General features: G+C 66.4%; 3 protein-coding genes across 3 annotated transcripts; 2 read left to right on the top strand and 1 right to left on the bottom strand.

The window, feature by feature from the left end:
* Positions 1-2,358: 2,358 nt before the first annotated feature.
* On the top strand, positions 2,359-4,566 carry EMIHUDRAFT_228216 (hypothetical protein; the record flags this gene model as incomplete). Its single annotated transcript, XM_005787093.1, has 2 exons — positions 2,359-2,393; positions 4,272-4,566. The coding sequence occupies 2 exons, from the start codon at positions 2,359-2,361 to the stop codon at positions 4,564-4,566; spliced, it is 330 nt and encodes a 109-aa protein (XP_005787150.1).
* A 3,463-nt stretch (positions 4,567-8,029) lies between these two features.
* EMIHUDRAFT_111102 (hypothetical protein) lies at positions 8,030-10,264 on the top strand (the record flags this gene model as incomplete). Its single annotated transcript, XM_005787092.1, has 2 exons — positions 8,030-8,158; positions 9,821-10,264. The coding sequence occupies 2 exons, from the start codon at positions 8,030-8,032 to the stop codon at positions 10,262-10,264; spliced, it is 573 nt and encodes a 190-aa protein (XP_005787149.1).
* Positions 10,265-10,617: 353 nt separating this feature from the next.
* EMIHUDRAFT_111101 (hypothetical protein) lies at positions 10,618-11,122 on the bottom strand (the record flags this gene model as incomplete). The annotated part of the gene is made up of 2 exons (XM_005787091.1): positions 10,618-10,727; positions 10,843-11,122. The coding sequence occupies 2 exons, from the start codon at positions 11,120-11,122 to the stop codon at positions 10,618-10,620; spliced, it is 390 nt and encodes a 129-aa protein (XP_005787148.1).
* Positions 11,123-11,738: the final 616 nt, after the last annotated feature.

Below are 11,738 nucleotides of genomic sequence, written 5' to 3'. Positions count from 1 at the left end.
GAGACAGCTAGCTTGCGCGAGAGGAGCTCGTTCGAGTCGATGTCGCCCTTCTCGAGGTGCGCCGCGTCGTCGTGCTTCTTGCTGTCGCTCACGTTCGCCGCCCACACCGCCTGCACGTCCTTGCCGATGTCGATCAGCGCCGCCTCTGTCCTGTCCCAGCCGCAGACCTGGAACGCCTTGACCGCTGAGATGGAGGCGGTGTATCCGCCGCCACAAAAGGTGAGCGCGAGGCCGGCGAGGGTCTGAATCGCCTCCTTGGGCAGCCTCTGGTACAGCTCGAACCCGAGGTTGCCCAGCTTCAGGTAGAAGGGGCCGACGTAGTCAATCAGCAGCCGTGCGATGAAGCCGATCGGCTTCGCGAGCGGCTTGAGCGTGTTGGCCACCTGCGGTGATCGGACGTGCGCGTGGCGAGAGCGCCGCTGGCCCGACCTGGACCCGCGAGGCGTGCTGGGTGTGTGGCACGTGTGGCACACAGGCTCTCGGTGGCACCGCCTCGGCTCTCCCGCCGTCATCTGTGTGAAGGGCGCCTTGGCGAGGACCGGCGGCTCGCCCTCCGAGGCGCGCATGATCTGAGACGCGAGCGTCTGCTTCTCTACGAAGGCATCGGTTTCCGCCGACTCTTTCGTCATTGCTGCAGCTTAGCCTTCGATGTTATCCCTTGTGAGGCTTCGCGGCAGCGGCAGCGGCGCCGAATCGCTCCTGTCTCGCCCGGCGCGCTTTTCTTCACTCTGGCTCCGAGCCGTGTGTGTGCCAGTCCGCGCCAGTCCGCGCCCTTGTCGTGCCAGTGTGCTGTGAGAGAGGCTTGTATTTTAAGAATTCTTCACTCTGCTCTCGAGGTTCTCGAGCGCTCTTGTGCGTATGAAGCGTGTCCTGTTGTGACACGATATTGTGGCACTGCTAAAGACCCAAAATTTAAGAACGGCTCGAAGTCGATAGAACGAAATCTATCGTTGGACAGGGGTACAACGAAATCGAGCGGCTGGGAATTTGGATGCCAAAGGTACACCAATTAATGCAGCTGAGGAGGAGAAGGTGGAGAAACTGGCTGCAACCCATGCTCTCGAGAAGAGCTATCTTCCCTCTCCTCGTTAGAGCAGCCACAGCACCACGACGAATCTTTGTTGCCGCACTTGTTGCACTGAACCGACTCTTTGCACCACTGCCAGCTTCTAGCATTGCCAGCGTTGCGGAGGGCGAGAGCGGCTTGGCGGCGAAGCTGGAGGGCGAGAGCGGCTTGGCGGCGAAGCCTGTAAACGAATGACAGCACTATCCATACGTAGATGGGTGACGGCGTCGAGGACGTTGATGGCGGTGCGCTCTTCAGCCGTCAAGCCAAATCGGGCGCTGCGCCGGATTCGCGCCCCCTCGACGCTCGGCAGCATGATGAATGCTGCTCCTGCAACAAAGGGTAGCAGCTCATGCCGAGGAACGCCCAGTGACCAAGCCAGGTAAACGAAGGAGAGAGCTGGCGTAGCCCCCTCCCCGGCGGAGCCAGGCGACGATGACTTGTCCAGTGCATCGGTGTCGTCCTTGGGCTCGGTGTTGCTACCAAGCCTGCCCAACGTGGTGTGGTGGGGATCGGAGTGGTCTGACCGTGTGGAATGGTCCTGGTCGAGGCCCTCTGTCGCATCGTGAGGCGTCCCTCTTCTCTCGCTCGAGAGATGGTCATCTGAACCCGAATCCTCGGTGTCCAGCAAGTGGAGTTCTAGTCGTACGCGGTCCCGCGGTTTGGTCGCGGGAGATAGGTTGCCCGCAGTGCCGCGGGTTTCCTCATCCGAGGAAGACATATTTGTAGAGAGTACTCAAAGTACGAAGGCGTAGTTATACACCGGTGGGGGAGTGGCGCAATTATGCACCGAGTTGTGACACCACAACAGCAAAGAGGTCGACTGTCTCGCAGCGCGGCGGCCCAGCGAAAGCAGTCAGAGACTATGACGTGCTAAACTTGCACAACGGGAGTTGGGGAGCCGTGACGTGCCACTATTTGGGCATGGGAATCCGGGGACATGGGAATACGGCGGACTATTTATCACTCTGGAATGGGGAAGGAAGAATAATAGGTGAAGCTTCTCGATATAGGTCAGGCTACTGGTCCTCGTGAGAGTCCTCGTGCCTCACCTCCTGCGACAGTAGGTGTCACTGTCGCTGTCGTTTGCTGTCATGACAGCTCCCAGCTGTCGTGACAGCGGCTAACGGTCGTGACAGCGGCTAACCGTCATGACGTGAACTTTCCATAGTCATGTAGCTCTCGAACATACCCGAGGGTGAACTGCTGACAGGGTTTGCGATGGGTTTGGGGCTTCTCGAGCGGCGGGCCGGTATGCACGCCGTTGTTTCGCAGCTTGGGGGGGGGCGCGTATGGACAACGGTAAGACAACCATACGCGGACAACGGTGTGAACACAGAATGGGCCAGCAGCAGAGCCTCGAGGACGCTGAGGCGGCGGCCTGCGAGTACATCGAGTCCGGCCATATGAACGCCGTCAGCCCGACCTTGCTCGCCGACCTGCGCCGGGGCGATTTGACCTTGCTGCGCGCCCTCCTCGCCAGGTGGACGCACGGCCCGGCGCTCACGGCCCTGCTCGACGCGCGGCTCGAGGCCGCGAATGAGTTCACGCTGCTGGCTTACGCGGCTTGGCACGGGCAGGCCGACGCGGTGCGGCTGCTGCTCGAGAGCGGCGCGAGGGTTGGGGCGACAACGGGCCGCGGCTACACCGCGCTGGCCATCGCGTGCCAGGAGGGCCGCCTCGAGTGCGTGCGGCTGCTCCTCGGCGCCAACGCTGATGCCGACCAAGCTAAGGACGACGGCGCCACGCCGCTGTTCATCGCGTGCCAGAAGGGCCAGCTCGAGTGCGTGCGGCTGCTCCTCGGCGCCAGCGCGGCGGTCAACCAAGCAGACGCTGACGGCTTCACGCCGCTGTTCATCGCGTGCCAGAAGGGCCAGCTCGACTGCGTTCGGCTGCTCCTCGGCGCCAACGCTGACGCCGACCAAGCCAAGGACACCGGCGCCACGCCGCTGCACACCACGTGCGAGAAGGGCCAGCTCGAGTGCGCCCGGCTGCTCCTCGAGGCCAGAGCGGCGGTCAACCCAGCCAAGGCGGACGGCGCCACGCCGCTGTTCACGGCGTGCCAGGAGGGCCAGCTCGAGTGCGTCCGGCTGCTCCTCGGCGCCAGTGCGGCGGTCAACCAAGCCATGAAGGACGGCGCCACGCCGCTGTTCATCGCGTGCCAGAATGGCCAGCTCGAGTGCGCCCGGCTGCTTCTCGAGGCTGGCGCGACGGTCGAACAGGCCAGGCAGGATGGCGCCACGCCGCTGTTCACGGCGTGCCAGAATGGCCACCTCGAGTGCGTGCGGCTGCTCCTCGGCGCCGGCGCGGCGGTCAACCAAGCCAAGGACGAAGGCTTCTCGCCGCTGCACATCGCGTGCGAGAAGGGCCACCTCGAGTGCGTTCGGATGCTTCTCGAGAGCAGCGCGGCGGTCAACCAAGCCAACGTCAACGGCGCCACGCCGCTGTACATCGCGTGCCAGAACGGCCACCTCGAGTGCGCCCGGCTGCTCCTCGGCGCCAGCGCGGCGGTCAACCAAGCCAACGTCAACGGCGCCACGCCGCTGTTCATCGCGTGCCAGAACGGCCACCTCGAGTGCGCCCGGCTGCTCCTCGGCGCCAGCGCGGCGGTCAACCAAGCCACGGAGGACGGCGCCACGCCGCTGCTCATCGCGTGCCAGAAGGGCTACCTCGAGATCGTTCAGCTGCTCCTCGAGGCCAGCGCGGCGGTCGACCAAGCTGCGGGCGGCGGCTGGACGCCCCTGCACATCGCGTGCGACGAGGGCCACCCCGCCGTCGTGCTCTGCCTGCTGCGGGCGGGTGCTGACACGGCGACGCGCATTGCGAGCGGCGAGACGGCGCTGCAGCTGGCCAAGGAGGAGGGCCACACCGAGTGCGAGCGCGCACTTGTGGCGGCGGCGAGGGCGGCGAAGAGAGCGGAGATTGAGGCGAAGGTGGAGAGGGCAGTGGCCGAGAGGGCGGTGGCCGAGAGGGTGGAGGCCGAGAGGGCGGCCGAGGAGGCTGCGGCGGCGCTGCTGTCAGAGGCAGAGGCGGAGAAGCGCGCCAAGGAAAACAAGAAGAGCAAGAAGAAGGGCAAGAAGAAGGGCGGCGGGGGAGGCGCTGGGCCGTCGCAAGAGGCCGAGGCGCCGGCAGAGGAGGCGGCAGAGGAGGCGCTGGCGGCGGCGGAGGAGGCGGAGCTGGCGGCGGCGCTCGAGGAGAGCGCGAGGCTGGAGGACGAGAGGCGGGTGGCGGAGGAGCCAGGGTCGTCCTCGGCTGCAGAGGCGCCGGCTCCGAGGGAGGAGGAGCCGCCGGCCGACTTCATCTGCCCGATCACGACCGAGCTCATGAGTGAGCCGGTGATGGCGGCGGACGGGCATTCGTACGAGCGGTCGGCGATCGAGCGCTGGCTCGCGACCAAGTCGACGAGCCCGATGACGGGCGAGGCGCTCGTGCACAGCTTCCTCGCCCCCAACCACACGCTGCGCCGGCAGATCCGTGAGTGGCAGCAGGCGCGGGCTTGATCATCGGCGCGCTCTGGCGTCTGGGGGGGTCGTGGGGACTCCGGGAGTGGCTCAGTGATCTCAGTGACACGCTTTCTCTCGTACCATTGCAATAGTACGTGGGTGTTCGACGTATTCCACTCGAACACCCTACTGTGAAGCACGGCGAGCCTACTCAGCAGCGTGCACCTCGATCCTGCACAAATGCGAGCGCGCAGTACCCATCACCAAAAAGAGCCGAACCCAAGAGCGTGGTGCAGCGCCACAGCCTAGCGGCGCTGGTTCCCTGAGCTGCTCCAACGCGGTCGTGCTAGCGGCGGAGCATGGCGAAGAGGAGGCGGTGCTGGCGTGGCTCGAGGCTGGCGGGCGGGTCGACGCGACGTACGAGAGAGACGGCTTGAGCGGCGTCACGCTGCTGATGGGCGCCGCCCGCAGCGGCCACGAGCGGGTGGTCTCGGGTGGTCGAGTTGCTGCTGCAGCGTGGGGCTGACGTCAACCTGCAGGACAGCGACGGCTTCACCGCGCTGATATTCGCTGCCTACCTCGGCCACGAGGGGGTGGTCGAGTTGCTGCTGCAGCGTGGGGCTGACGTCAACCTGCAGGACAGCGACGGCTTCATCGCGCTGATGCGCGCCGCCAACAACGGCCACGAGCGGGTGGTCGAGTTGCTGCTGCGGCGCGGGACGGAGATCAACCTGCAGAGCAGCAACGGGAGCACCGCGCTGATGTACGCCGCTGAGAACGGCCGCGAGCGGGTGGTCGACTTGCTGATTCGGCACAGCGCTGAGGTCAACCTGCAGAACAGCAACGGCTGGACCGTCCTGATGTACGCCGCCTTCCACGGGGTAGCCACCACTTTCCTGCCTCACAAGGGCGGGGCTGTCCCGGAAAGTGAGAAACGCCGGGCAGCGTGGTGCACGACTTCAACCTCCCATACGTGTTTTCGTTCGCTTCTCCCTCGGGCTGTTCCATCTCCTCATATCCTTCCCACCTAGGCGGGGCGGGGGTCGGGGGGGCGGCAGGCGCGGGGTGCGAGGTGCGGTGCGGTGCGTGCAATCGTGTGTTTGGCGTCATGTACATGTTAGATGGCGTGTTTGGTTGGGGGGGGGGGTCGGCCATGACTTTAGATGTGCAGGGGGGGTACCGAGCAGTGTGCGGCCGCTCCCACATGAGCGGCGCGCATCTCCACAACCCTGGGGCTACATGACATGACTAATATGTTCAGAGATGACAGATGTCCTCTCCACAGAGAGCGATCGTGCAGATCTACACCACCCCGGCCTCCGGGCCGCCCCGGATCCCCTCCACCGCGCACGACTCCTCCCTGCACACCAAGTCAAACTGCTGCACCGCGGGCATCCTCCGTCGCACCGCGTCGAGACCTACCGGCGCACGTACCACATCTCAGAGAGAGCGGGAACGGCGCGCATACATCACCCTTTGGCGCAGGCAGGCACCTTTACCGAGGCTTCCCTTGAGTTGCAGCCAATGCACGAACCAAACGCGGTGGTGCAGGTCGTCATTGATGCGCAAGCCATCGTGCCTGCTCCACCTCACGGTGAGGGTGCGCCCCTGCGTGTCCTGTCGGAAGAGGGAGAGCGAGGCGACGGTCGTGTGCGGCAGCACGTCTTCGCCGTCCTCCCCAAAGCCAAACTGCGTCAGGTTGGGTTCGGCGCGCAGCAGCTGCTCGATCCCATGCCTCCCCAGGTACTCCTCCATCATCTGCTTTCGGCCTATGCGTGCAGCGCTGCCGACGTGTCACGGGGGGGCGAGGGAAGCGGGAGTTCGCCACGTTCCCGCTCACCTACGAGCAAGTTCCCCCGAAAAGTGAGAGTCAGCCGCACGCAAGTCGGTGGGACGGACGTCATGGTGCGTCGACACCGGCGAGGAAGGGGCGCCACGCTGGCAGCCACTTGCGAACAAGGTCACGGAGCCGATCCGAGTTGCGGAAGAGCTGCAGCGCGCCGCTCGAGCGCCGCCGGCACTGCGTGCGCGTCCGGTTGGCGAGCAGGGAGCGGCGGAGCAGCTCCACCTCGGTCGCGCTCCCGTGGTGCTCAAAGCGCAGGCTCCCACCGGAGGCGACGGCCCCCTCGGGCGTCAGCCGCCCCTCGCGGCAGTAGCCGGAGAGCACGTCGTACCGCGAGAGCAGCGTCGGCGAGAAGAGCCGCCGCACGCCGCCGCCAAACAGCCCGTCTACATCGCCGTAGCCCCACCAGGAGTAGTCGCGCAGCTCCTCGCGAAAGAGGAGCCCCCACAGCGGCCGCGTGTCGCAGAGCTTCTTGCTGGCCAGCCTGCGAGGCCAGCCGCTCGCGTTCACGTCAATGTTTCGCAGTCTCTGCTCGAGCTCCGCGTAGCTCAGCGGCCGGAAGAGGACGCCGCGCGCCTCAAAGAAGCCCGAGCTGCCCGGGAAGCACTCTGGCGCGCGGCCGGTGTTGTGGAAGACGAGCATCGTCACGTGGCGCGGCCGGGCGATGGCAAAGGTGAAGAGGCCGGTGCACAGGACTGATGGCCAGGGAGAGTCTTGGATGTCGAGCATCACCTGCACCATCGCCACGGTCGGCGAAGCCCTCGCGGGCCCCTCGAGCAGCCGCCGCCTCCGCTCTCTCGTCCTCGCGCCGCGGCTCGACTGGTCGTCGACTGCCCCCGCAGCCTGCAACAGCTGGTTGTGCAGCCGCTGCTCGGCCGCGGCAAGCGGCGCACTGCGAGGGAAGCAGCATCGGTGGATGACGTACGGCCCGCGCGCTAAGCCAATGCTTCGCGCCCGCATGTGCAGCTGCCGTGGCTCGAGCCCTCCCCAGGGACCGCAGAGTAGCACCCCTGCTGGCAGCTGCGAAGGCACAGGAGCGTGCAACCCCGCGCGCCGAGTGGCAATGGCCAGCCGGCCGGGAGCAATCGAGAGGGCGGGGATCATCGACCGCGAGGCGGCTATGAAGCGCTGGAAGGACTCCCGCGAACCTCTCCAGCTGCTGGGCTCGACACACTTCGCGGCTGGAGCCCGAGTAGCGCCAGGGCCGGAGCTTTGCGCTGCCGATCGAAGCTGGAATCCCATGCTAACTATGAAGACCGCCTGGCCCCCGCCGTGCGCCTCCCGCACCCCTCGGGCCTCAGTGCCACCATTCCGGCAACCCGCCCCGCGACATAGCGCCAGTGTGCGCGCCAGTCCCGTGCCCACAGTTGTGCGAGGGAGTTCGGTTCTAAAATTCTTTTCTTCGCACAACACTGCGTATCTCAGTCGTTCTTCACACGGCAATCGCAGAGCAGGTTGTGAATGAGCTTGCCTGTGGCGGGGGTGGGCGGGTGCACGGAGCTAAGTGCCTCGCCACTCTCGCAGGAGTCGCTTAGGCGGCTCCCGTGGTGTACCTGTGTTAGCGCCAGTGCGCGCCAGTCCCGTGCCCAGTGTTGTGCGAGGGAGTTTTGTTGTAAAATTCTTTTTCTTCGAGCGAGAAAGCGGCCGGACGAGCACACAGAAGAAGTCGAGTGAGACATGAAGGAGGCCGAGGAGACAGGCCAGGACAGTGCCAATGTGCGGGCGCGCTTTCAACAGTTCCGCGAGGAGACGGGGCGGCTGCCCGAGGCGGGTGCTGAGGAAACGGGCGGAGATGTGTCATCGGCGGTGGCAGCCGAGATGGCTCGCCAGCGCAGCCGCGTGGACACGGGCCCGGCCTCACCAGACCGGGTCCCGGACAGGATTGTGGACGCGGCAGGGGAGGGCAACGAGGCGGTGGTGCTGGCGTGGATGGACGCCGCCGGCGGGCAGGTCGACGCGACGTTCGAGTCGGGCGATACTGGCGGATTCACCCTGCTGATGTACGCTGTCGCCAACGGGCAGGAGAAGCTTGTCGACTTGCTGCTGGGACGCGGCGCCAAGGTCAACCAGCAGGCCAGCAACGGCATGACCGCGCTGATGCACGCCGTCCTGAGCAATCGGCCGCCGATCGTGCGCCGCCTGCTCGGGCTGGGAGCGGACCTGAAGGCGCGCGCCGCAAACGGCAAGACCGCGCTGCAGTTTGCCAAGGAGAAGGGCTTCGATGGGTGCGTCGCCGCCTTTCGCCAGCACATCGAGAGGGTGACGTCGAATTTGCGCGAGCGCGGGAGCGGTGGGGTCAGCGAGGGTGGCAGCAAGGAGGCGGCCACCGAGGGCGCCGCCGACACTGGCGAGGATGGCAACTGCGAGGTTCCCTTGGAGATCCTGCTTGCGGCGGGCGGGCGCGGTGAGCCCACAAGCATGGCAAACGTGCTCGAATGGGTTGACAGGGAAGAAGGGCGGGCCAACGCGACCTTCGATGCGTCGGCGTTCCTCGCGATCGCCTCGAAGAGGTGCGGCCCTGGCAGCGCCGCCCCTCAAGGCAGTGCTGTGAGGGGCTGCACGCTGCTGACGGCCGCTGCCCGCAGCAACAACGTGCACCTGGCAGAGGCGCTGCTAGACCGCGGCGCGGAGATTAACAAGCGGGACAGCAGCTGCATGTCGGCGCTGATGCACGCCGTTGCCCACGGTCAGGAGGACATGGTCAAGTTGCTGCTGAAGCGGGAGGCGGAGGTCGACCCGCAGGACAGGAAGGGCATGACGCCGCTGCTTGACGCCGTCACCCGGGGCGAGGAGAGGCTTGCCGAGGCACTGCTTCGGGCGGGCGCGGAGGCTGACCAACGGGACGGCACGGGAAACACCGCGCTGACGGTAGCCGTGCTCAATAACCACCGCGGCGTCCTGCGCTGTCTGCTGAAGCACGGTGCAGATATGAAGCTGTGCGCCACGGACGGCATCACGCTGCTGAAGCTGGCCGAGAGGATGGGCCACGATGAGTGCGCACAGGCGTTGCGGACGACGGTCCCCAAGGAGATTGCCATGGCGGCGGACCGAGGCGACGACCAAACGGTGCAGACGTGGCTGGAGATCGCCGGCGGTCAGGTCAACGCGACGTACGAGGACGGCGACGTGAGCGGCTTGACCCTCCTGATGACTGCGGCCAGCAGCGGCTGGCCGCTCCTTGTCGACATGCTGCTGCGACGCGGTGCGAAGGTGGGCGCGCGGAGCAGCAACGGCTGGACCGCTCTGATGCACGCCGCCCTTAGCGGCCACGAGCGAGTGGTCCACAGGCTGTTGCTGGCCGGCTCGAAGGACGGCGAGACGGCGATTCAGCTCGCCAAGGAGTCGGGTCACGCTGCGTGCGTGCGCGTCTTCGAGGCGCATGTGGCGGCGCATATGGCGGCGCATGTGGCGGAGGAGGCGGCGAGGGCTGCGGAGGCGCGAGGGGAGGCGCTGCTCGCGGAGATCGAGGCGGAGGAGGCGAAGGCGCGCGCCAAGAAGGGCAAGAAGAAGAAGAAGAAGAGCAAGGGTGTCGTCGGCAGCAGCGATGCGGAGCCATCACAGGAGCCCCACGCGCTGGCAGATGAGGCGGGGGAGGCAGAGATGGAGGCCCCGGCGGTGGAACCGCTGCAGCACGCGGCGGCCGCCCTCACGGAGCTGGTAGACGAGGCTGCTCCGCCATCCACTCGACCCTCGGACATCCCCGAGGCTTTCCTCTGCCCGATCACCTTCGCGCTGATGGACGATCCGGTCGTGATGATGGACGGGATGACGTACGAGCGCCGCGCCATCGAGAGGTGGTTGAGCAAAGGCCACACGACCTCGCCGCTCACTGGTGCGGAGCTCCAGTCGACCGTGCTCATCCCAAACAACCTCGTGCGCAGCCAGATCCGGGAGTATCGGGCGCAGCAATAATGTGACTGCTAATACAATGCGGCTCCCTATTTTCTCTCCATGTGCCCTCGTGGCAGTGCACGAGTCGAGTGCGCGAGTAGCCCCGGGTGAAGACCCCCCTCCTCCCCTGCGGCCAGCCTGCGGCACCAGTGACCAACGAGCTGCAGCGGCGGCAGGCGGTGCTGCGGGCGGTGCCGCGGCGGAGGTGGCAGCAGGCACGTGTGTTGAAGTAACAATTACTGAATTCCTTTTACCTGAGTCCCGCGTACGTGGTTAAACACGACAGCCCAAACCAATAGAGGTACCGTACGATATAATGAGATACACAGGGCTGCCACGCAGCAAGCGCCCTGCCCGCTCCCCCTCTGGCTTCCTCACGGCAGCCACGACGCGGGGAGCGAGTAGATGGAGGCGGCGGCGCACAGCGCCGTGCTGAGGGTCAACGGCACCCCCAGCCGCGCAAAGTCGGCAAACGAGTAGCCGCCTGGCAGGGAGGCGGGGCATGTGGGCGAGGGGCGGGGCGTGCGGTGCAGGTGAGGGAATGGGAGGTGCAGAGAGCTGGCGTCGGGCGCGGGCGCGGCGCGGCGCGGAAGGCACACCCGGCTGCAGCACCATCAGGTTGGTCTGGTAGCCGATTGGCGTCGCAAACGACGCGCTCGCGCCCATCATCATCGCCAGCATCACCTGCGCCGGGCGCAGCGCGGCGAGCCCTCCGCCGTCGTGCAGGTCCTTGAGCACGCCGTACACGAGCACGACGCACGCGGCGTTGGAGACGAGGCACGAGAGAGCAGACGTGAAGAGGAAGACCGCGCCGAGGAAGGGCAGCGGGCCTGCGTAGTGAGTACGCCAGCCTCGGGGCGCGAGGACGGTGTCGTGCATAGTACTGAGAGCACCTCCCCAGTACGTGGGCTACGAATACAGTAGCCACTGCTCGATCAGCGCCGACGCTTGCTGGTTGGCGACACACGACCACCGTGCTTTCCGCGTCTAGGGCAGCGGGCCCAGCAGCGGCTCCAGCTCGGCGAGGAGCGCGCCTACTCCACCTCCATTGGCTGTGAGGAGCGGCGCTGTGTCGCACCGCCACTCTCCCGCTCGAACAGATCCGCGCCGAGCATCGCCGACAAGCCTGAGCGGTCGAGGGCGGCGCCTACAGCCTCGGAGCATCTCGGCTGATCTCGGCTGCACCTCGGGGCTCGACAAGCCCTGGAGGCCGGCCGAGGGCGGCGCCGAGCCCGAACGACGCGGCGATGGTGAGGAGCACCTGCGGCGCGAGATCGCGCGAGATCGCGCGAGATCGTGCGAGGGCGTGCGAGATCGCGCGAGATCACGCGAAAGGGCATCCGAGAGATCGCCCGGGAAGGGGAGAGGGGGCGGGGCGGCGGTGGCGAGGGGCACCCTGTGCTGGATCGCCCGGAACGCCTGCTCGACAGTAAGGCACCCCACTCCGACGAGCAGAAACGCGGCGGCGAGCGAGAGATGCCTAAGGCAAACCTGG

Source organism: Emiliania huxleyi (genome assembly GCF_000372725.1).
Source record: "Emiliania huxleyi CCMP1516 chromosome Unknown EMIHUscaffold_145, whole genome shotgun sequence".
Taxonomy (NCBI): domain Eukaryota; phylum Haptophyta; order Isochrysidales; family Noelaerhabdaceae; genus Emiliania; species Emiliania huxleyi.
Note: the sequence above shows the minus strand (reverse complement) of the source record. Positions and strands in the feature narration are given on the sequence as shown.